General features: G+C 48.5%; 1 protein-coding gene across 4 annotated transcripts in view; it reads right to left on the bottom strand.

The window, feature by feature from the left end:
* Positions 1 to 7455: 7455 nt before the first annotated feature.
* Positions 7456 to 20489, bottom strand: part of LOC118686747 (dentin matrix acidic phosphoprotein 1-like) — a 28063-nt gene continuing 15029 nt past the window's right edge. For 2 of the 4 annotated variants that reach the window (XM_036383109.2, XM_036383108.2), the window contains exons 2-6: positions 17535 to 17743; positions 10365 to 10438; positions 10224 to 10265; positions 9511 to 9765; positions 7456 to 9396 (exon numbers count right to left, since the gene is read on the bottom strand). In XM_036383109.2, the coding sequence (XP_036239002.1) occupies positions 8110 to 9396; positions 9511 to 9765; positions 10224 to 10265; positions 10365 to 10438; positions 17535 to 17559 (1683 nt within the window). In that variant the 5' untranslated portion in view covers positions 17560 to 17743 and the 3' untranslated portion in view covers positions 7456 to 8109. Of the gene's footprint in view, positions 9397 to 9510; positions 9766 to 10223; positions 10266 to 10364; positions 11534 to 16778; positions 16899 to 17534; positions 17744 to 20489 lie in introns of all 4 variants that reach the window. The other 2 variants (XM_036383111.2, XM_036383110.2) reach the window with 2 other exon arrangements.

Here is a 20489-nt window from a genome sequence, read left to right as displayed (position 1 = left end):
TAAATGCTTTCAGGCAGATCTGTAATGGTCAGCTTAGCCAGTGGTAAAACTATGGTTATTTAGGACAGAAAAATCCACTTTGCCATGAAATGCCTGAATGTTTCTTCTCAAAACTAGGGGCAAAACCAGCCTCAACTACACACAGGGGAGCCCATCATTGACAGGTACATGATGGGGAGTTGATAATTGCTGATGGAGCACTACACACATAAGTTGTTTCTGAGGAGGGAGAGGTCCCCCATAGCCCCCCAATGGTCCAACACCCCTGGCAGCAGACCATGCCACATGCCCACCATGCAACCCCCTGGGCCTGCAGGGCACAGCTGCCCCATGGGCTTCAAAGCCCCTTTTGTGACTGTGAAGAGTCCTAATTATAAGGGAGGCCTGTAGCTGGCTGTGGCTTTCAGCTGACGCCTTGTGCCAGGAAAAGCCACACAAAAAAAAAAAAAAAAAAAAACAACCAAAAAAAAAACCTCAAACAAACAAAATAAAACAAAACCCAATAATAAAAAAAAAAATACAAAAAAAACCCCAAACCCAAAACAAAAACCCACAAAAACACCTCAGCCATGCAGTTCTTCAGTGCCAAAGCAGCAGCCTCTGAGACAAAGATAGAGATCAGCATTTATGAGGATGAGGATGAGGATTCCCATGTTCCCCCATCTCCATGGGGCAGGAGCAGCTGGAGGGGCTGCCCTGCTAGGCATTCAGGGCAGAGATAGATAGCCCTGCTTCCCATTGTCCCCTGCTGTCCTAAGCTGCCTGGCCTAGGAAAGCAGTGAGCAAAGTGCCTGGCTTTGAGCTTAAAATTTCATCAGGGCTTGGGAACAGAGAGTCCTGGTGGGAGGTGATTTTTAATGTAATTAAAGGGCTTCTACTCCAGGCTGCTTAAAAAAAAATATGGAAAACTGACTGTAAAAACACATGTTTCACCCAAGATCCCTAAAAAACACCAGGATAATTAACGTGTGCTGAAGTGCCTTGTGCAGCCAGCACCTATGTTTAGCTCCTGGAGCGGGTGCTGCCCAGGCAGGCTACCAGCAGCAGCAACCTCAACGGCACCATGGTGGAAAACCAGCAACGAGCTCAGCCAGCTCATCCTAAACATTTCCATTTGAAATTTATTTTCTATTACTACTTTAAAATCATCACATGGCAGGCCTGGAGCATTGGTCCCAATGCTTTTGCAAGAACTCCATCTCTCCAAGGTGGCAGGGCTTGGAGTGATCACCCTTTTATCTGAAAGGAATCTGTTATTAAAAGTGAATGCAGGCTTTGAAAGCTTTATGAAGTGATATCATCTTGCTGGAAACAAAACATAGAACAGCTTATCTGCCTCCAAAGGATGGGGTTTTAACCAACGTGGTCTAGTGGAAGGCGGGGTTTGCACCAGCCACTGGCTGAAGCTTTGTGCTGCAGCTTGCACCAGCAAGGCCACCCTGTACAGTTTGGGTGTACTTACTTGCCTGAGCCCCTGAGGATCTCAGGGTCAGAGTGCCCCTGTCTGGCTCAGGCTGACATGGGTCCTAGTCCAAATTTAGTTATTATTTTTGCAGAGCGGTAAATGAGCAGAGCAGAGTGCTCCTGCCCTACCCGGCACACTGCAGGGCTGAGGCCACGCCGTCCTATTTCCATGCCCTGAAGCTATTCTGAAAGGAAACCTCAAAGCCAAAAATAAGTAAAGAAAACAAAACCAGAAGGACACTTTGAGCATGGTGGGAAGAGACAAAGGTGCTGCTGCAGCCAGGGAAAGGGGCACCCCTGTGTCGCCCTGATTTTTTAAGATTTTCTAAGCCTTCTGATGTTAACATTCTTGTAGCAAACTTTCTCACACACTTTCTGTAAATAACTTACTGTTTTGCATTCTTTTATTTGAGAAATTTGATAGACTGTTTGTCCAGTGTCATTGGAGGGGTGGCACTTTCACCCTCCAATCCATTGTCACTTTTAGAAAACTATAAATGCTAAAGTCAGAAAATAAACTTCCCTTTTCTTCACCTTGAAAGAAGCAGTGTTGTGCACTTGAGCTGTTTCGTGTCCTATAGTGACACCCCTGCTATGCAGCTCAGTGGCCAGGGCACCCCCAAAACCTGTATAGGAGTCACCTGAGAGCTTGCCCTGGCTTCCAGCTCTCCTCACATACTGTCAGGGACAGGAGTGTGTGTACCACGGTCACCAGCTGGGGAGAGAAGTGATGAGAAAGAAGAGGGAGAAACAGCATAAGAATAAGGAATGCCTCTCTTTCCCCTTACCTCTCAGAGCACAAACACAAATGCAAACCAGCATCAGCTGCACACACAACTCATTATTCTTTTGCCAACATCCAATTTTAGAATAAAAGTGTGAGGGGAGAATATCTAAAATGCACCTTGTATCAGTCTCCATTATCAGTACACAATCTTTATATATTGGCCCTCTGCAACTGAACATTTCACATGATTTTCCTTTTTCTCTGAGCAGAAACCAGAAAAAGGAAGTTAATTCTATTTCCTGGCAAAATGCAGGCCAGGAGTAGCTCTGTAATGTGAGCACTTTGAAGCACCCTGAACTCTGGGAACCAAACCCAGCAAATCACTGAGGCTAGGTTGCAGCATTATCGTAAATCCCAGACTTGCCACCACCCAGGCCCTCACGTGTTTGAGCAGTATCTCTATATTGGATCTCCTCTGTTTGTTTGTTTTTCTTTTTTTCGGGAACAAGAAACTCCTCATCAGCCAGAGCAAGTTACCAGGTCTGGTCCTCCCAGCTGTCTCTGCCTCCATCCACATGTGAGAGCTCTCAAACACGTCCTCAGGAGAAAAAGCCAAATAAACCCCCCAAAAGGTCTTATTTTCAGAAGGCAAGCAGGAAAGTAGCCTCTGTTCATTGCAGAAGTAACAACCAACCGCCTGCACATTCAGCTCAGGAACTGAGCTCTCTAACAAAGTTAAATCAGTATCCCTGGACCTTCAGGCATCTGGAAGGTGTGGAAGCACACTGCTTCTGTGCTGCACTGGTGATGGCTCCTACCTCCCTGTCACTGCATACACTGCTCTAACTTGGTAAAACCCCTGAGTATGGCATTAAAAAGGCCCTACTTGCAGCAGAGGCAGAGTGTGCTGTGTGTATCAGCAGGAACTGCTGCTCTTGAACTGGTTATTTGCTATTGTGTACACACATGGGTTGCAGAAGAGTGATGTATGTATCTACATATCACAGAATGACAGAATGCTTTGGATTGGAAGGGACCTTAAATTTCATCTAGTTCCAGTCCCCTGCCATGGACAGGGACACCTCCCACCAGACCAGGTTGCTTAAAGCCCCATCCAAACTGGCCTAAATACATAGAGAAGAGCGTGTCTTCTGCAAAAAGTACCTTGACACTCAGGCACTCATATCCCTTTTTTTAAAGGTGTCTTTACAAAGTTTTCACACTGTCATAAAACTACTTTTTGCTCTGCAGGTGAAACAACATCAGGTCTAGGACAGAAAGAGCAGATGTTGCCCTGGCCCCCAAGGTGCAGTTTCAGCCCCTGTGTTCAGTAACCTGATGCCTTCTGCTAAAATACAACAGCTCTTTGCAGCTTTGCATTTCAGGAAACAGGAAAAAACTGAACTGCAAACCGCTTGCTCACTCTGAAGGTTTCCATCGTGAATTTGAGGAGTGCAGTATGAGAGGATTTAAGGTTTCCATCATGAGCTGGGGGAATGCAGTACAGGTGGATGCTAACACTTACACTTTACTTGTACTATCCTGTGATGCCTGGCTTCTTGGGGCAGTGCTGGGGGAACCACAAAACTCCCAGGACATGGCTAAGCCAGGTATGGGAAAGTTATTTGCCATCAAAGTGCATGGCAGTAAAGAGAACTGGAAGAAAAATTTCCTTCAAGCATTCAAAAGGTTTGTAACATTTTGGGGTTTCACTGAGGTCAAAGGCTGTTTTCCCATGTCTGGGATATTTCTTTTGTTCAGATTGATGGCCTCAGTGATTCCGTCAGAGGTTTTTCCTCCCCATTGAAAAGGGCAGAGAAACGCAATCAAACTCTCCTGGCCCCACAGTGTGCTTGGGGAGGAGTGGTTCCCACAAGAGAATTACATCCCAGGGGGCACAGACGAGACAATCCCATCAGACCTGAAGGTAGCCTAAAAGGAAGAGGAAGAGAAGTTTCTTACAAGGGCATGTAGTGCAAGACAAGGGGGGGATGACTTCAAGCTGAGAGAGAGAAGCTTTAGATTCAGTACTAGGAGGAAATTCTCTGCTGTGAGGATGGTGAGGCACTGGAACAGGTTGCTCAGAGAAGCAGTAGGTGCCCCATCCCTGGAAGTGTTCAAGACCAGGTTGGATGGGGCTCTGAGAAACCTGGTCTAGTGTCCCTGCCCATGGCAGGGGGGTTGAATTGAGATGGTGTTTAAGGTCCCTTCCAACCAAGATCATTCTGTGATTCTATCGTTGTTTCTTTCACAGATACTCCCATTTTGCTAAACACAAACACAGGCCAAGAAAAAGCCTGCAGCCAGCTGTGGAACTCAGATCACCATGGGAGGCCCAGGAAATTTGTCTGCACTGTCAAAAAAGCCACCGCTGGATGGAGAGGTGGCCTGCAAGTGCAGGGGTCTCTCTGTTTCTCCCACCAAATCCAGGAAAATAATGGGGTTGAATAAGTATAGCTTGTATGCCATGGCTGCCCCAAGTTCAGCTGCCACAGCCAGGCTCAGCACGGCTGCCTCCCACCACTTCAGCCACCAGCTACTTATTTAAAATAGAATTTTTTCTTCTTAGGACACAAAAAAAAACAAAAAAAAAAAAAAAAACAAAAAAAAAAACAAAACAAAACAAAAAAAAAAAAAAACAAAAAAAACAAAAAAAAAAACCCAAAAACCCACCAAAAAACACAAGAAACCTTTATTTTAAGGTTATGCAAACTCATGTTTTCAAAAACCCAAATGGATCCAAAAATACCTGCTTTAACCCCCAATGCTGATTTCTGGGTAAATTGCTGAATTCAGCTATGGAGACCACCCCCAATGCACAAAGAACGTCATGTGGGTGGATAATAAAAGCATCCATTGACGTGGGCATTTTTTATCCCTGCCTAACCCGTCAGGAAAACTGAATCTGACAACTTCATCACATAATCATCCTGAAACTGGAGGCAGGAACATCTCCAGCGATGGCATAGCCTGTGGCTGACCTTCCCAGCTGCTTATCCTGCCAGCCCAACAGCAAAGAGCAGGAATTTCCCCCTCCAATGCTCACAGTGCACAGACACATGGCACAAAAACCGAATACATAAACTCCTAAAAATGCCTTTAAATCCTCCCAAAGAGCATCTTTTGGTCTCACTCCTTCTGCCCATCCAAAACCTCACTCTGTGAAATCCTGCCCATCATCGAGCCCTTCCAGATGTCAAGCAGGGTGGTCCTGCTTATACGCAGATGAACAGCATTTGATCGGGATAGTCCAATAACACCAGTGTCCCCCAAAACCTTGCAGATGTCCTTGGCAGGTTCTGGGCAAATCCCTGCATGAGCCCAACACGAGCCGCTCCCTCCCTGAGGCCAAGCAGGAGGTTTTCCCAGAGAAGGGCAATGCCCAGGAGGGATGGTCCCGTGGGAAGCTGTCCTGGCAGGACCAGCAAGCAGCAGTCAGCTCTGGCACCGGCTCCCTGGCTTTTGGGGAGCAGCCAGCCAGCGGGAGGCAAGTTTTGGGCGTTGCTGGCCAGGACACAACTGTAGTGGCAGCATGTCCCCAGGAGCACACAGCCGGATAACCTCAGCCCTGTTTGCAAGGCACTCGTGCCTCCCGCTCACACTAAACCCAAATCAATCCAGTTTTTCTCTCCATGCATGAAATGAGGAGGACAGGGACACGCAGTCCCCTGCCCTGCTGTGCCAGGCCACTGTGCACCCCAGCACCACTCCCCCAAGGATGAAGATGGACACAGGGTCATGGACAGAATCGTTTCCACTGTCCTTCTCGCAGGCTGGGCTCACTGCAGAGCTGCACGCCTATTCCTGGAGGGATCCGAAAAAAACTGCTCCATCCCCGCCCCCACCAGCTGTCGCTACGTGAACATGACCTCCAGTGGCCCCCGGGATGTGACCCAGCCGTGTGACAGAGGCGGCCCCAGAACGTCGCCGCTGCCTGGACAGCAGCACCGCTTGCTGGCCGCGGGAGGGCTCCCAGCCCTGCCTGCCCCACAGCAGCAAACACGTCCTTACTACAACTGTAAACTACAGCGACAGGGATGTGACCCAGACCTTTTGGCTGCAGACAAACACAAGATAGCCACGCTTGCTGTCTTTCACCCCAGTGGTGGAGCTGCGCTCTAGAATTTTGGTGCTCATGACCCTGACAGGCATCACTGCCATCACAGTATCCCCAACTATTCACACAACCGATGTGAGAGGTCCAAAAAATAAGGGCCAGGTCACAGCTGAGGTATTCACAGTGAAGTGGGGACTAGTGGGATGAAGGGTCAGGAAAGAGGCTCATTCCCAAGACAGCAGCATGGGGAAGCCACAAGTTTCAGAGCTGATCTCATACAGAAGCAGAAAAAGGTTTTCACAGGGTGAAAATTAAAACACAATTTCCATAAAAACCACTAGTTGTTCAGCTCCCAGCCTTCAAGTGGTGAAAACAGGCTAAAAATTAAGTGCGGTTCTGCTAAAAGTAGCAGGAAAAGATTTCATTTTTTTTACTGGTTCTTGAATTTGGTACTGCAATGCTCAGCCCTGAGACTTGACAGCTGAAGGGAACGTACCCACTCACCCTGGCCCCTTGGGGACTGTCCCCTGCAGAGCCACAACTCCATGCTGTAAAACTGCACAGTGACACAACAGCCCAAGGCTTCACCTTCATCATCGAAACCCACATTGTACTGCTTGTCTTGCACATGTGAACAAGGAAGAAAGGCCTGGGTGGAATTTAAAATAATGTGATTTTAAATAACATGTTGTTTATTTGCTGATAGAAGGAAAAAACCAACCAAATGTCACATAGAGTAAAACAGGCTTTATGCATGGTAACACTTTTACCTTGCTCACCTGCATCTCTGCTGCAGGGAACTTGGTAGCAGGCGCCACCATGGGCACACAAAGCCAGTGGACCAGAAGAGTCCTCATGCCCAGGGACACCTTTCCAGCACCTCAGGAAGAGCAGCACAACCCTTGCTCACATTGCAGGAGGTGATGGCCCTAATATAGCAAAGCCTCAGGCCCAGCTCACTGGGGTCATCAGCCAGATTTTCCACTGCACTGTGGGCTCACCAAGGGGCAGGGGTGGCCTTTGGGGCACCTGGAAATAGAGGGAGTGGGAACACCCTCAGCTTTTGCTTTCCCCCTCCTCCCAGTATGCTGTGGCTCTCCACACAAATATCCTGCCCTTTGCTTCCCGCTCCTTCTGGTCCAGCCCCAAACTGCAGACCCTGACACAGCCAGAAGAAAAAAAACAGCAACACCTCAAACCACACTAGTGGAGTTTGGTGGTTTTAATGGTGATTAAAGAAATCAACAGGGTATATTTCAGCTTTGAAATACAAGTGCAAAAAGGATACAGTATAATGTTTTCTGTACATTTCTTACAAAATAATAAAAATATTACATACATCCCATCCTGAAGTGGTACTTCACACCCTGCTGTACCCATGCACCACATGTGCACACCAGCTGTAGCTTTTCCTTTTTATGTGCTGGACATAGAGTTAATGAAAGTGCCAACTGGAGTCTGGGTAGGCAAACACAAGGAGTGAACACAGGGACTTGCCCAGCATGCCCAGAAGTGCCAAGCCACCACTGTTCTCCTGGGGCAAGTGGGCAGCATCACCCTGCTGGCCCTCACAGCTCTCAGCTGCTCTCCAGTTTGATACAGAAAATACCCTTTCTTGCTGTGGTTTGGTGTTTTCCCTTTGCCTGGCAAGCCTTCCATTCCCTGTGTAGCATGCCCAGGCCTAGCTCTGGCAAACCCAACTCCACTTTAACCACAGCATTAACCACGCCATTTTAACCACGCCATTTTAACCACTCCATTTTAACCACTTCTTGAGAAGAAGTCAACCAGGCTATATGGCAAATAAATTAACCCCTCCTCCCCCCACACCCTTCATGCCGCTGAGGTCCCGGGGCACAGGTCAGTACCCATCCTGGCAGTCATTGTCATCATAGTCAGCAGCAGGTCTGTGGCGCAGGGCGCCCAGTTGCTGCTTGTGGACCCCACTCTCCAGGCTCTGCAGGGAGCTGTCGTCCCCGTGGCTGCTGGACTCGTGAGTGGCATCCTCCTGGGAGTGGCTCTCCACATCATCCTCATCTTCCTGGGACTCACTGTTGTCGCTCTCTGCGGACCTGCTGTCCTCACCTGTGTTGTCCTCTGGGCTGCTGTCATCCTCTGGCACCTCTGGGCTCTCAGCTGATGTGCTTGGCACAGAGTCATTCTCATCCTCCTCTGACTCCTCCACAGTTTCCTCTGTGGAATGGCTCTGGTCATCATCATCTTCCCTGGACTTGCTCAGTTCATTCTCTTCTTCCCTGGACTCACTGTCAGGTGTGGACAGCACACTCCTGTCCTCAGCAGAATCCCAGTCCTCCTGACCTTCCCAGGTTTGACTGTTGCTGTGCTCATTCAAGGTTCTCACCACCTCTGGGGTCTCCCCTGGCTCTTCATCTGACTGCTCATCAGTGGCCTCCCTGGACTCACTGTCCTCATCTTCCCTGGAGGGGCTGTCCTCCCCATCCCCATCCCCATCCCCATCCCCATCCCCATCCCCATCCCCATCCCCATCCTCCCTGGAGTGGCTGGAGCTTTTTTCCTCTGACTGGCTGTCAACAGGCTCTTCTGACTGACTGTTCTCCACAGATGGGCTGTCTTCTCCAGAGTCACCGTCCTCCACCTCGGGGGACCTGCTGTCACCCTCCTCCCAGCGGTGGGAGCCAGCCCCCTGGGCACTCTCCCCACTGTTCCCCAGAGCATGGGGGCCAGTGTGGCGCATCCTGTAGCTGCTGCCTGGGCCGTCAAAGACAGAGGGATCATCCCCCTGCATAGCTTCGTCCTGGAAGTCATAGCTCTCCTCCTGGCTGCTGCTGCTGGCCCCTCTGTGCCTGTAGGTGTGCCCAAAGCCATAGTTCCTGTAGCGTCGGTGGTCTGCCCCAATGCTCTCACTGCTGCTGCTGCTGCTGCTGTGCCCCACTCCAGCCCCATCATCCCCACGGCCAGCATCATGCTTGTGTTCCCCTGCCCCATCAGCACCAGCCCCGTAGGTAGGGCCTTCACCCCTCTCTTCTTTCCCATTGGCATCGAAGGTGTCATCCCCACTGTCATCCTCCTCATCCAGGAACCCACCACCATGGGAGGGAAACGCGTTGGCTCTGGTGCCGTAGTGGTCTCCATCGTCAGCATCATCAGTGTCACGGGCATCCACCTCCTATGGAGGTGACAAACAGATGAATGCAAAGCCAAGCACAGCCTTGACCAATGCCAGCTTTGGGGCCAAGGGAGCTTTCCTGGCAGAACAAAACATTCCTCTCCACTCACTCACCAGGAAACCAAGGTCATTCCCATTGCGGGCGCTCATGTCTTCATGGTCCACCTGGTTCACGTGCTGAGCCTGCCCAACTTGGTCTCCCACATCTTGGCCACTGAGCTCACCCAGCTCCTTATCCACGGCATTCCCACCTGCCAGGTCCCTGGCAAGTGCATTTTCCCCTGTCTCTGGACTGGCAGGATGATGTCTGCCATCCCCACCATCCAGGTGGTTGCCCAGCTTGTCAATGTAATCTTCATTTGCGGTATCCTGGAGGCAAAACATTACATGGTACTTTTGGTTTATTAAACACCAACCACAGTACTTTTACTGTTGCTGCTGCAGGACCTCACTCCCAAGCCATGCAAGAGCTCAAGTCTTTTCTAATACTTGCACCTCAGCCCTTTAGTTATTTCTGCAGTTACAAAATAAAATGGTAGCCACCAACAAAAGGGCAGCCCAGAAAAGCCCAAGTTGGGCTATCTCAGGGCCAGCACAGCAAAAGGTGTCAGGTGAACTGGGAACTTTTTCAGGGAGGCAAGTCAAAACAGGGTGAAACCAACCCAGCTTGAAAAGACTGAGCAGACAGACAAAGCTCAAAGACCCATGGAAGCAGCAGATCCCTCCTAGGCTCCTGGTCCAAGGATGCCTGTCCAGAGCTGGCTCCCCATCCCAGACTTGCTCCCTGAGGGGCTGCTCCCTGTGGCACAGCAGCACCTGTGGCTTACCTCCTGCAGGGCGCTGGGGTGGGGGGGTTCATGGCCAGGCACCTAAACACATCCAGGAGACATTTGATCAGTGATCAGTGTGCCTTGGCTGGGCAAAACCAAGGGGTTTGGGGTGGGAGTGTCAGTCCAGGGGGTACTTACAGGGTGAGCACAGGCCACAGCCCATAGAAGCAGCACCAGGAATGCAGTCCTCATGTCAGTCATGGTCCCTGTGGCTGCAACAAGGAATGAAATATTTGCAGGCTAGAGCAAAGCCTTTGCATGTGCCTCTGGCTGGAATTTTGTCCCACAAAGCCCTCCCAAATCACAATGCTCAGCCTGGTGCGTCATCAAACAAGCCAGGGATTTGTCCTTGTGCCACCTCCTGGCACCTCCTGTGCAGAAACCTCCCTTTAGTTTGGGATTTGAAATACCCAGCCATGTACTGGCAGACTTTTTGTCTGAGCATCATTAAGGAGCAGGAAAGCTCTCCTGAGTTTCCTGTTCCCAAAGTAATGTCACCACTCAGCTGAACTCAGTGGTTGTGACAGGAGCCTGCACCTCAGATGGGCAGCACTGTGAGACCATGGGCTGCAGAGCTGCACCTCCCACCTGGAGTGGTCCCCACAGCCTCATAAAATCTCCTAGCATTCCAAAGTGGAGCATCCCAATGAGATAACGCCACAGTGAGCTGCATCTCCAGAGCCCTCTGGGTGGCCACCCCAGCAGCACTGCTCCCTGGCAGGCAGATAAAGCAGTGGGGGCTTTCCTCCAGCTCTGCTCTCATTTTCCAAGCATTTTCTTTAAGCCCAGCCCAGCACCTCTTCCCTATGGGATACACTAACCACACTGAACATCACCCTGCACCCAAAACGTGCTGGAATGAGCACACTTCTGATTTCTTCCCTGACAAAGCAACACCTACATCTTCCCTGACAAAGCAACACCTTATCATCCCAGATGATAAGCCTCCTGCTTTCAACCAAAACTTGTGAGGAAATCTTCAACTCCTTTTTCCAAACGTTGTTGTTTTCCCTCCAGGCAATGCCAGATCAACCCAAAGAAACCAAGACCTTTACCTCAAGGTGTGATGCAAGCCTCCGTCTCCTATGGTGCCGGGGAAGGGATGAGCTGGCTGTCTGTGTAGGAATGCTCCAGGCTGTGTGTCCCAGGGTGCCCGGGCAGGCATTTAACTGCTGGTCAGTGCCAGCCCCGGGCGGGGGCAGCCAATGGCACCACTGGGCAGCGCTGCTGTGCCTGGAGGTGTCACCAGGAATTGGCCTCCCACACTTCCTCTGGCCTCTGCCATGACGCCGGCCCTAAAAAAGCTCCTTGTGGTTGCAGGATGATGAGATGGGAGGGCACTTAATGACAGACTGTGCTGGCCCTGTGTTTTGACTGCTAAATTTATCCCATTCACACACTTCCCTCCATGACACACGCAAACAACTACAGCGTCACCCACGCCAAGCATTGGACCCCATCCCAGGGATGATGTCCTCCTAACCCGTGCAACATAACCTTGGGAGCAGAGTTTTCCCTGTGCCATGGGCCAGGGTGCTGAAACACACAGGGACCATTTCCCTGCCAGCTCTCAGCCCTATTCTGTACCTTGGGGCAGGAGCACAAAACCACCCTAGAAAGAGAGTACTCATCTTACTTTCATGCCCACACAGGTACCAGGAAGAAGGGAAATACTAAATGGAAGTGTATAGGGAGCATCACACACTCTGCACTGAGTGTAGCATTGCAGTGCTCCTTCCAGCTGCTGGACAGGGAGGGGATGCTACCTCTGCTCTGGAAAACTCAGACCACAATATATGCCATGGGGACATGGACAGGGTTGCAGCTTTGCTGACATTCACATGAGATGCTGGCACTGTGAAATAAATTACTGAAGGAAACTTGGGCAGGGTCAGGATTGAGCCAGGGCTCTGTAAACTGCAGGTTATCTGAATTAGCTCAGGCTGTAGAAAACAGCATCCAGATGGCATGCCTCGTGCTGGACAGAGCATCTTGTGAAACCAGACATGTCAGTCTGCTGCTGGGTGTAATTTCATCCTCACAATCTCCTGCTGTTCCCCCCCTCATTACCAGCCCACAGTCCATGTGTGTCTGTCCTGCAAGGACTACAAGGTGCTGAATGTGATGAGTATAATTTTTCTCCTTCCTCCTGCTCCCCATGCAGGGAGGCCCCAGTGCCACTGTGGCCTCCCTGCTTTCCCCACAGCCCCTTGTCCTCAAGATGGTCACCATCAAGCTGCTCATTCCTGTGCCCATACCTTCAGCAGATGTTTTCCCTCTTCTTCCCCACCTGACTCCTGCTGCAGATACCATGGGATGTATTTTCCTTTTGACCTGTGTCAAAATTATACCCCTGTCCCCAGCCAGTTATGAGTTCATATTACCAACCTTTTTTAAGCACCTCCAACAATTACCATGTTTTGTCTTTTTTTTTCTTTTTTTTTTAATGTCAAACCTGCATTTAACTTAGCCCCCAAAGATCTGGTGGTGCCTCATGTCCAGGTGCTGTGGTGCAAGAAAGAGATAAACACCAAGCTCTGCATGCCCGGCTCTTGTATAACACATCACCCATTGCCCCACCAGCCACTACCCCAAGGTCACTTCCCTCCTTTGCAATGGCCCTGAAACACCCGCAGCACCAGCACATCCCACAATGCTCACTCACAGCACACTGACCTGACCCACATCCCTGTAATCTCCAATAGCCCCGGGTCCATCAATGAGGTCTGCACCCCAAATCCCTTCCAGAGATCATCCTACAGCATTAGCCAGATTGCCCAGGCAGACCTGCCTGTGTTTTTCAAGGAAAGGAAACCCCAGCCCACATACTACAACCTTACATTTAACCTTATAAAGAAAAAATAATATTAAGGATTATTGTTGTTACATCAAAGGTGAGAAAGGGATTGAGGGGGGGAGCAGCAGCTATCTGTTGGGTGTTTTAAATGCCACTGGGCATTTCCACAAGTCCTACCCTACCAAGATGCTCAGTCCCTGGAATGAAGGTGGGGGAAGCCTGGCCAGGCTAAAGTTGGCACCCTTGGACTACCAGGGAGTATGTGGCCAAGTCAGAAACTAGAAAACTGGCAAGGCTGGTAAGAAGATGCAGGAATATCACTCCTCTGTTTGACAGTCTGGACTGTGTAGTGTTCATGAGAACAGAGGAAAGAAATGAATGCAGACAGCAGGAGGGATAAGAGACACCAAAGCCAAAAGACTAGCTGGCACTACAGCCAGCCAGCTGGGGGAAGAAGAACATAACAGCTGCTCTCCTCCACTGATCAGCTCGGCATCAAAAACTCAAGAACTAAATAGTGTTGAAAAAAAACCACTGTTTCCTCTTTTTTTTTTTCCAGTCCAGGGTATTTTAATAATATTAATGTTGCTGGTGCACTTCTCTCCTGAGTAGACTTAAGGATTTTGACAGCAGCATCAAAAGGAAAAGGATCAATGAATGAGGGGAGTAGGGAAGACTAGGATGAGAGCAGGATGTCTTCAGCACTCAACCAAACACTCAGCACCAGCTCCTACCTTATGGTCAGATCCAAATCCAAATCCCTTTCCCCCACACTTTCTGGTGACAGGTGTTATAACACAGTTTCATTTTGTTACCTGAGTAAACATTGTCTGCTATTCACAGCATTAACATGACACAGAGCCCAGTAGCTAATGATGACATTTTAGGTGTTTGAAGAGCAACTCCTTCTGGGAGCAAGTCCCATAGCTGCAAATGCTGTGGATTTGGAACTACCAGCATGCTTGTCACAGCACAGAACCATACACAGGCTTGATTTCTTCTAAGCCTCTAAAATTTGCTACTTCTCTTGCTGGAAAAGAACATCTCACAGGAGCCTGAGTCCAGGGGCCCTGAAATACAGACACACACAAGGCACCTGCTAATGCTAGACCTCTGCATAAGACCAACAGCCCTCTCCCCTGGCATCCTGTCAGCACAGGGGTAGGATCATTAACCCTACTCCATGTCCACCATGGAGTTTCCTCTACAGCCAGAGAAAAAAGGCACTTTAAAGGCACCAGTCATTTGCTCTATTTCAGGCACCTATTTCAGACATCACAGATTGTTTAAAGTCTCTGTGACACTGTCAAAGGGAGCTGCCAACCTTATCCTACTCACAAGTTGAACCATGCCCTTTCCCAAAACCTATGCAAGGCAAGCTCCCCAAATCCCTCACTTCCCACCTCCTGTGCCAGCCTCACACTCTATATATATCTATTTATAGCATTTTTCTACCATCCTACTCTGAGCAATGACCTCCAGCAAAACCAGCATATAGCCCCAATGGTCTGTTGGGACAAAGTCTCACAGGTGTTGTACCTGCTCTGTGCCACTTTTGCCAAAGCAAAACACATGGAGGAATAACTGTTATCCACATCATGCCCACTGCAGCTGGAGTTCATAGCTGGACAAGTGCTTTGTGCCATCCCTCCCAGATGTGTGTGACTGGCTTGTCAGGTTCTATAAATCTATATTCATCCATCAACTTGGCTGAATTCACTAATTTGAGGCTGTGACTTCACCAGATGTAGATAAGGATGTCTCATTTCTGCCTGGCCACTTTCAGATCCAACACACCTTCCCGCACACAGGCACCGCTGCATCTTGCTGCCCTCAGTCAAAGTAAGGGCAGGGACAGATGCTCAGCTCTGCCTCACAGCAGGGACCTGTTTTGACAGTGCTGGCACAGCTACCAGGTAGCTCCAGTGACACTGGGCTGTCAATAGGTCAGCACTGACAGCAGTAATCATAGAGACACTGGAGGGTAATTACAGCTCCTAACATCTCACTCAGAGTACAATATCTTTTACAATCACTTCCTGCTCACAATTCAACCCCTTGGGAGGTCAGAGCAGTAAGTATTTGTCCATCACAAGCTGGAAGTGGAACAATAATGCAGCCTTAATATGAAAAGCTTTCTGCAGCTTTCACCCTGTGCTTGCTCCCATCCAACTGGAATTGCAAAGATCTGGAAAGCAGCATAGTGTCAGTGCTCTCAGGAAGGAAAATATAGCAGCGATCAGGGGCCAGCCTTGCCCCTGATCACATCAGTGAACTGCTCAGGGTGACATAGGGGCAGTTGTGCTGTTTGTGCAGGTCAGGTGTGTGTCTGTCTCCTGAGTCACAGCACCCTGATTTCTTGTTGGAGGGGAAGAAAACATCAGAAGGAAACGACTGGTGGAAATGATTGTATGATTGTAGGCACTGCGGGAGTGCAAACGGGTGCAGGAGTGCTCCCAGAGGGAGCAGAGAAGTCAGGACAGGGCTGGCAGCTCGAGGGATGAAGATGTCTGTATGGAGAGCCAGACCCTCTTGGAGAGTGATCAGGAGTCCTCTGATTCCTGTACTGTCATTATGGCTCCCTTGGGCTAAATTTATTGCTGCTCGGTGTAGCTGGACAGGAAGCACTACCCTGGGAGCCTGGAAAAACTGACACCATCAGTGCAGCTCTGAGCAAGAGATCATCAGCAATTTGGCTCATACCTACAAGGACATTTGAATCCTCAAAATCCTAATAACTTTAAAAAAATAATATAAGGAACCAAAAAAAAAACCAAACCACCACCACCTGAAACCCCTCACTACCAAAACCCAAGCAATGCCAAACAACTCACAAAGCCAGAGAAGTCTCAACTAATACAGCCTCAGAAAATAAAAGCATAGCACATCACACATCTGGTGACTTTCATTTGGTTCACAATCTAACTTTCTATTAACTATTATTATGTGAGTGTTGTACCCACATCTTCCACAATATTCCATATTGCACAAAGGTCTACACAACAAAAATCCCATAGAAGCTACTCTATACAGGAATCTACATGCTTATGATAAACTTCTTTTCAGCAAGAAACAAGTATTAAATCCAAGGAGATGTTTCTTGGTTTTCCGTGGTTCCTAAAGAGGTCATTAAATACTGGGGGGAGGGGCAGGCCAAGCTTAAGCAGTATAAGCGTGTTCTGAATATCAGAGCAACAAAGAAAAATCTGGAATTGCTTACTGGATGTTGTTTTCCTGAAAACAGTATGTGGGATTGCTGGTGACAAACCTGTATAAGCATTCAGCCAGCAGCCAAAATGCTGGTGTGCACTTCCCAGGGAAGCTGTGCACAGCTGACTCCAGCATCTTAAAATACAGCACAGGAACATCACTATGGCAACTGACCACCTCTGATCCTGAGGCAGGGATCTGCATTTCTGCTCCATTTTCACAGGGACTGCAGTAGGAATTGAAGCTGATTGCTTTTAAGACCTACATTTATGAGATCTTCAACTTATTCCCTCAGTAGTCAATTCATCCAATTTAGATACCAGTCATAAAGGCTGGATCCAGCCTTCACTCTTCCATGATGACTTTAACACTCTTCATTTTTTGATTTATTGATAAATAAAACTTCCTAACCATTCTCCCTGCCCCCCCAGGTTGTTCTTTGTAATTTCATACCAATCACCTTAAATGAGCAGCTGTAAATGACAGATGAATTCTTACACAACTCATTCACACTGTTAAACCTCCAGTAGAATTCAATGGTGTACCTCAAAGCAGCTGCATATGTGTGATTGCACATGACAATCAATGCCTTTTGACTCAGTCTGGTTCCTCTTCACTATTTCTGCTGGAATACTCTCTCATTACTGGTGGTTTTTTTCTGAATGCTGAATGCACAAAAGATTATTGCACAGGAGATTAGAAGCAGGAATCTTAAAAAAAAAAGCTTATAAGAAATGAATACAGGGTAAGCATTGACTTTCGTGCACAGAATTTGTTTTTGCATAACCAGTCACAAACAAAAAGATGTGAAAATATGTTTGATATGCAAGCAGGGAAGACTGATGCAAACAAGTGAGAGCAAGGTGCTGTCTGGGGAAGCATGGGTGAGAACATGTGCTGCCTCTTACCTGCCTGCATGGTCCCACAGCAGGAGCAGGAACACAAAGCTCCCCTCCAACTTTTTTTAGTAACTTCAGGGCTTCAGTTATTGACAATACCTTTCCTGAGGGTTTCTAGTATTTCTGACTCCTGACATATCTGCAAATTCCAGCACTGTCTGCTCCAGTCACGTACGTAACTGTGCTGTGGGGGCAGCCCTGCTCTGTCCAGATGTAATTACATGGTACACTTTGTGGCTTTCTACGAGGAAATAGCATCACCACCTCTGTCTTCCACCAGGCTCCTCTCCAGAACCAACCCAAATGGGAATGCAAAGCCATGAAAGGACTTCCTTTGTCTGCCCAACCACATAGGATTGCTGGAAGTGTCACCCCAGCTTATGTGCCAGGGCATCCTTTTACCTTCAGCAGGGTCTTGGCACTCCATATTGAAGAAATCAGGCCAGAATCACAAAAGCTGATCGATCTCACCCATAATCCTCTCAGCACTGTGGGCTTAAGCACTTCATTACCCAGCTCATGTTCAAATCTTGTCCATGCCCACAGCCATCATCTCTTCATATGACTAATGTGCTCCAGCAGGTAAGCTCAAATCTTTCCATTCCCTCCAACTGAAAAATAAATGGAATAAAGGGAGGTTTCAGTTTGATTCACTTCCCCTTTTTTTTTTCCTTTCAATGAAACCAAAACCCAAAACAAAGCCAGTGTGAGCTAGCTGAGCATTAGTGCACTCAAAGAGGCATCATCAAACCCCACTCAGGTTGTGATATTTTCCAGAAAAGCCATTTCCCATTAACAAACCCAGCCCTCGTTGTGCTGTACCAGGACAGCCCCACTGCCAGCAAGGGGCTAATAGTCTTGATTCCATCACAGTGGTGCAGCCCAGGGAAATGCTCCATGATGGAGCTGTGGGATGCAGCACAGAGGGGCTGACCTGTGGGAGCAAGAGCTGGGCATGGGCTAGGCACCGCAGACCCCAGAGTGATGCACAGCTCACCAGAACTTGGGCTGAAACCTCTGCCTTTAGGGGATAACAAAGAAACTAGAAAATATATATAGTAGTATGGAGAATTTTAAATGTAGAAACATTCCAAACTATTATCCTTTCTTTCCTTTTCTGTAATGATTAGATCCTGAAGGGGTTGCCATGGAGATCTTGCTCTACACAATGTGGGGTGCTGCTGACAGGCTGTTCTTTAATGGCTGTGGACCTCAGGAGATGAATTTCTGGGGCAAAGCAGGCAACAGCCAGGGATCTCTACAAGGTGATACTTCCACACAAGTGCTTGGCTTGCTCCCAGTTTGGGTCCTGCTTCCTTCTGAGCACAGGGAGACAGGCACTCATGCCCACACAGGGAGAAGGTACAGCATACTTTTCCTTCCCACTACCTCATCCCATGACAAAACTATAATTTGATTCCTCTCTCCTCAGCTATTTTTGGATTTTTCAGCACTGAAATTAGTATAACTCATACAGACAGGAAGTTGTTGCTACAGCACTAGAGAAGGGTGCTTGGAAATGAAAACCAGTCTTTGATCACCCATCTCATTGCCCCTTTGCTCCCCTCTCCCCAGTACAAATCCAGTGCCCTGAGTGACCCCAAACAGGCATTAGAACTGCCGTGAAAGCCACCAGCCACTCCACCACGGATATTTATCTCCCCTCAGTGTCCTGTTCCCTTCATGTTTAGTAAATTTTGTTTTGATATAAACACCTCTTCAAATACCTTTCCCATCAGAAAACTGAAACGTGCTGGTTGTGGATTGCCTTCTAAAACTACTCTCATCAAGTCATTCACAAGTGGTATTTTTAAACCCCTGGCTGGCTGAACAACAGACATTACAGACATTACACCCACTCACCCACAGCCCCGTTTTTGTCTTTCGAGAGGCTGAGACATCACACACGCAGATGGCAGGTTTGATAGTAGCCTGACCTTAGTGCTGGCATGAATAACACACTCTCCTCAGTACTTATTTCTATTTGAGGAACAGGCAGTTGCATGGAGTTGAGGATGCATGAAGCAAGGTGAAAAACCTGAGGGAAGAGGGGGGCAATCACCCAGAAACTGGGGACACAATGCCATGGGGAGGATACCAAAACTCTCCTGTGCCCTGAAAGCCCCAAAAGCAGCTTTCTGATTCAGGGAAATGCCTAGCTGCCCATAGCCAAGCCAAAATGCCCCAAGAGCTGCTGTCTCCAAGCTCCCAGGAGTGAGGGAAGCTCTCTGAAATGCTGACTTGGAAGTAGGGTAAGAAAGGCCAAGGAGCAGGAAAGGCTCATTTAGCTGTACAAAATCACACTTGGGTTTTTCTGATTCCTGAGGAAGACAGGCCCAGCATTAGAGCTGAAACAAGTCACACACTGATAATGAGTATCAGCAGAACCAGGACCATGACAGGAGAGGGTGACACTCCATGCTAAGACCATGCTGTTCCTGAAATAACAAGGAACAGATTAATTGCAGTCTTTCACAATCCTTGTCTTCTTATGGACCAAGGCTTTCTGCTTGTCACAGAATCACTCAGGCTGGAAAAGACCTCAGCAATCATCAAGTCCAACCCATGACCAAGTACCACCATGCCAACCAGACCATGGCATCAAGTGCCACACCCAATTTTTCCATAAACACCTCCAGTGGTGGTGACTCCACCATGTCCCTGGGCAGCCCACTCCAATGTCCAATCACCCTTTATTGTGAATAAATTCTTCCTAATTTACAACCTAAACCTCCCCTGGCACAGCTGGAGGCAGTCTTCTGGTCCTGTCACTGGTTGCTGGGGAGAAGAGACTGACCCCCACCTGGCTATACCCTCCTTTCAGGCAGTTCAAGAGACTGATAAGGTTTCCCTTGAGCCTCCTTTTTTCCAGGCTAAACACCCCCAGCTACCTCAGCCATTCCTCAACAGACTTGTGCTCCAGACCCTTCACCAGCTTCATTGCCTTTCTGTCATCACCAAAAATCACAGCACTCACTAAATAAACAACCTTGACAAACTCCTTTGTGTGTATTGACACACTTTTTACATCAGATTCCCCGTCACAGTGGACTTGGCTTTTTCCTCCACTTGTATTTGCTTCGTGGTTCTCCCAAACAGCTGCAGACTTGCTTCACAGGGCAGTCAGGTTGGAAATCCAATTAAATGGCACCCATGCATAATATAACACTTGTTTTTCCCCTATCCTAAGATTTAAACCCATCTACACAGGCAGTTTTAAGGAAAGTGCTCAGCAGAACACCAGAAACAAGGAAGATGAGCCACAATGAGCAGTCCTAGCTGTGTTACACTTCCCTGAAAGCCTCCAGCCATGCTGTGCATCTGAAATGATTAAGTGAAATAACAACCTGCTCATGA

The sequence above is a fragment of the Molothrus ater genome, chromosome 4, assembly GCF_012460135.2.
Source record: "Molothrus ater isolate BHLD 08-10-18 breed brown headed cowbird chromosome 4, BPBGC_Mater_1.1, whole genome shotgun sequence".
In the NCBI taxonomy this organism is placed as follows: Eukaryota; Metazoa; Chordata; class Aves; order Passeriformes; family Icteridae; genus Molothrus; species Molothrus ater.
This window is presented reverse-complemented; position numbering and strand designations above follow the sequence as displayed.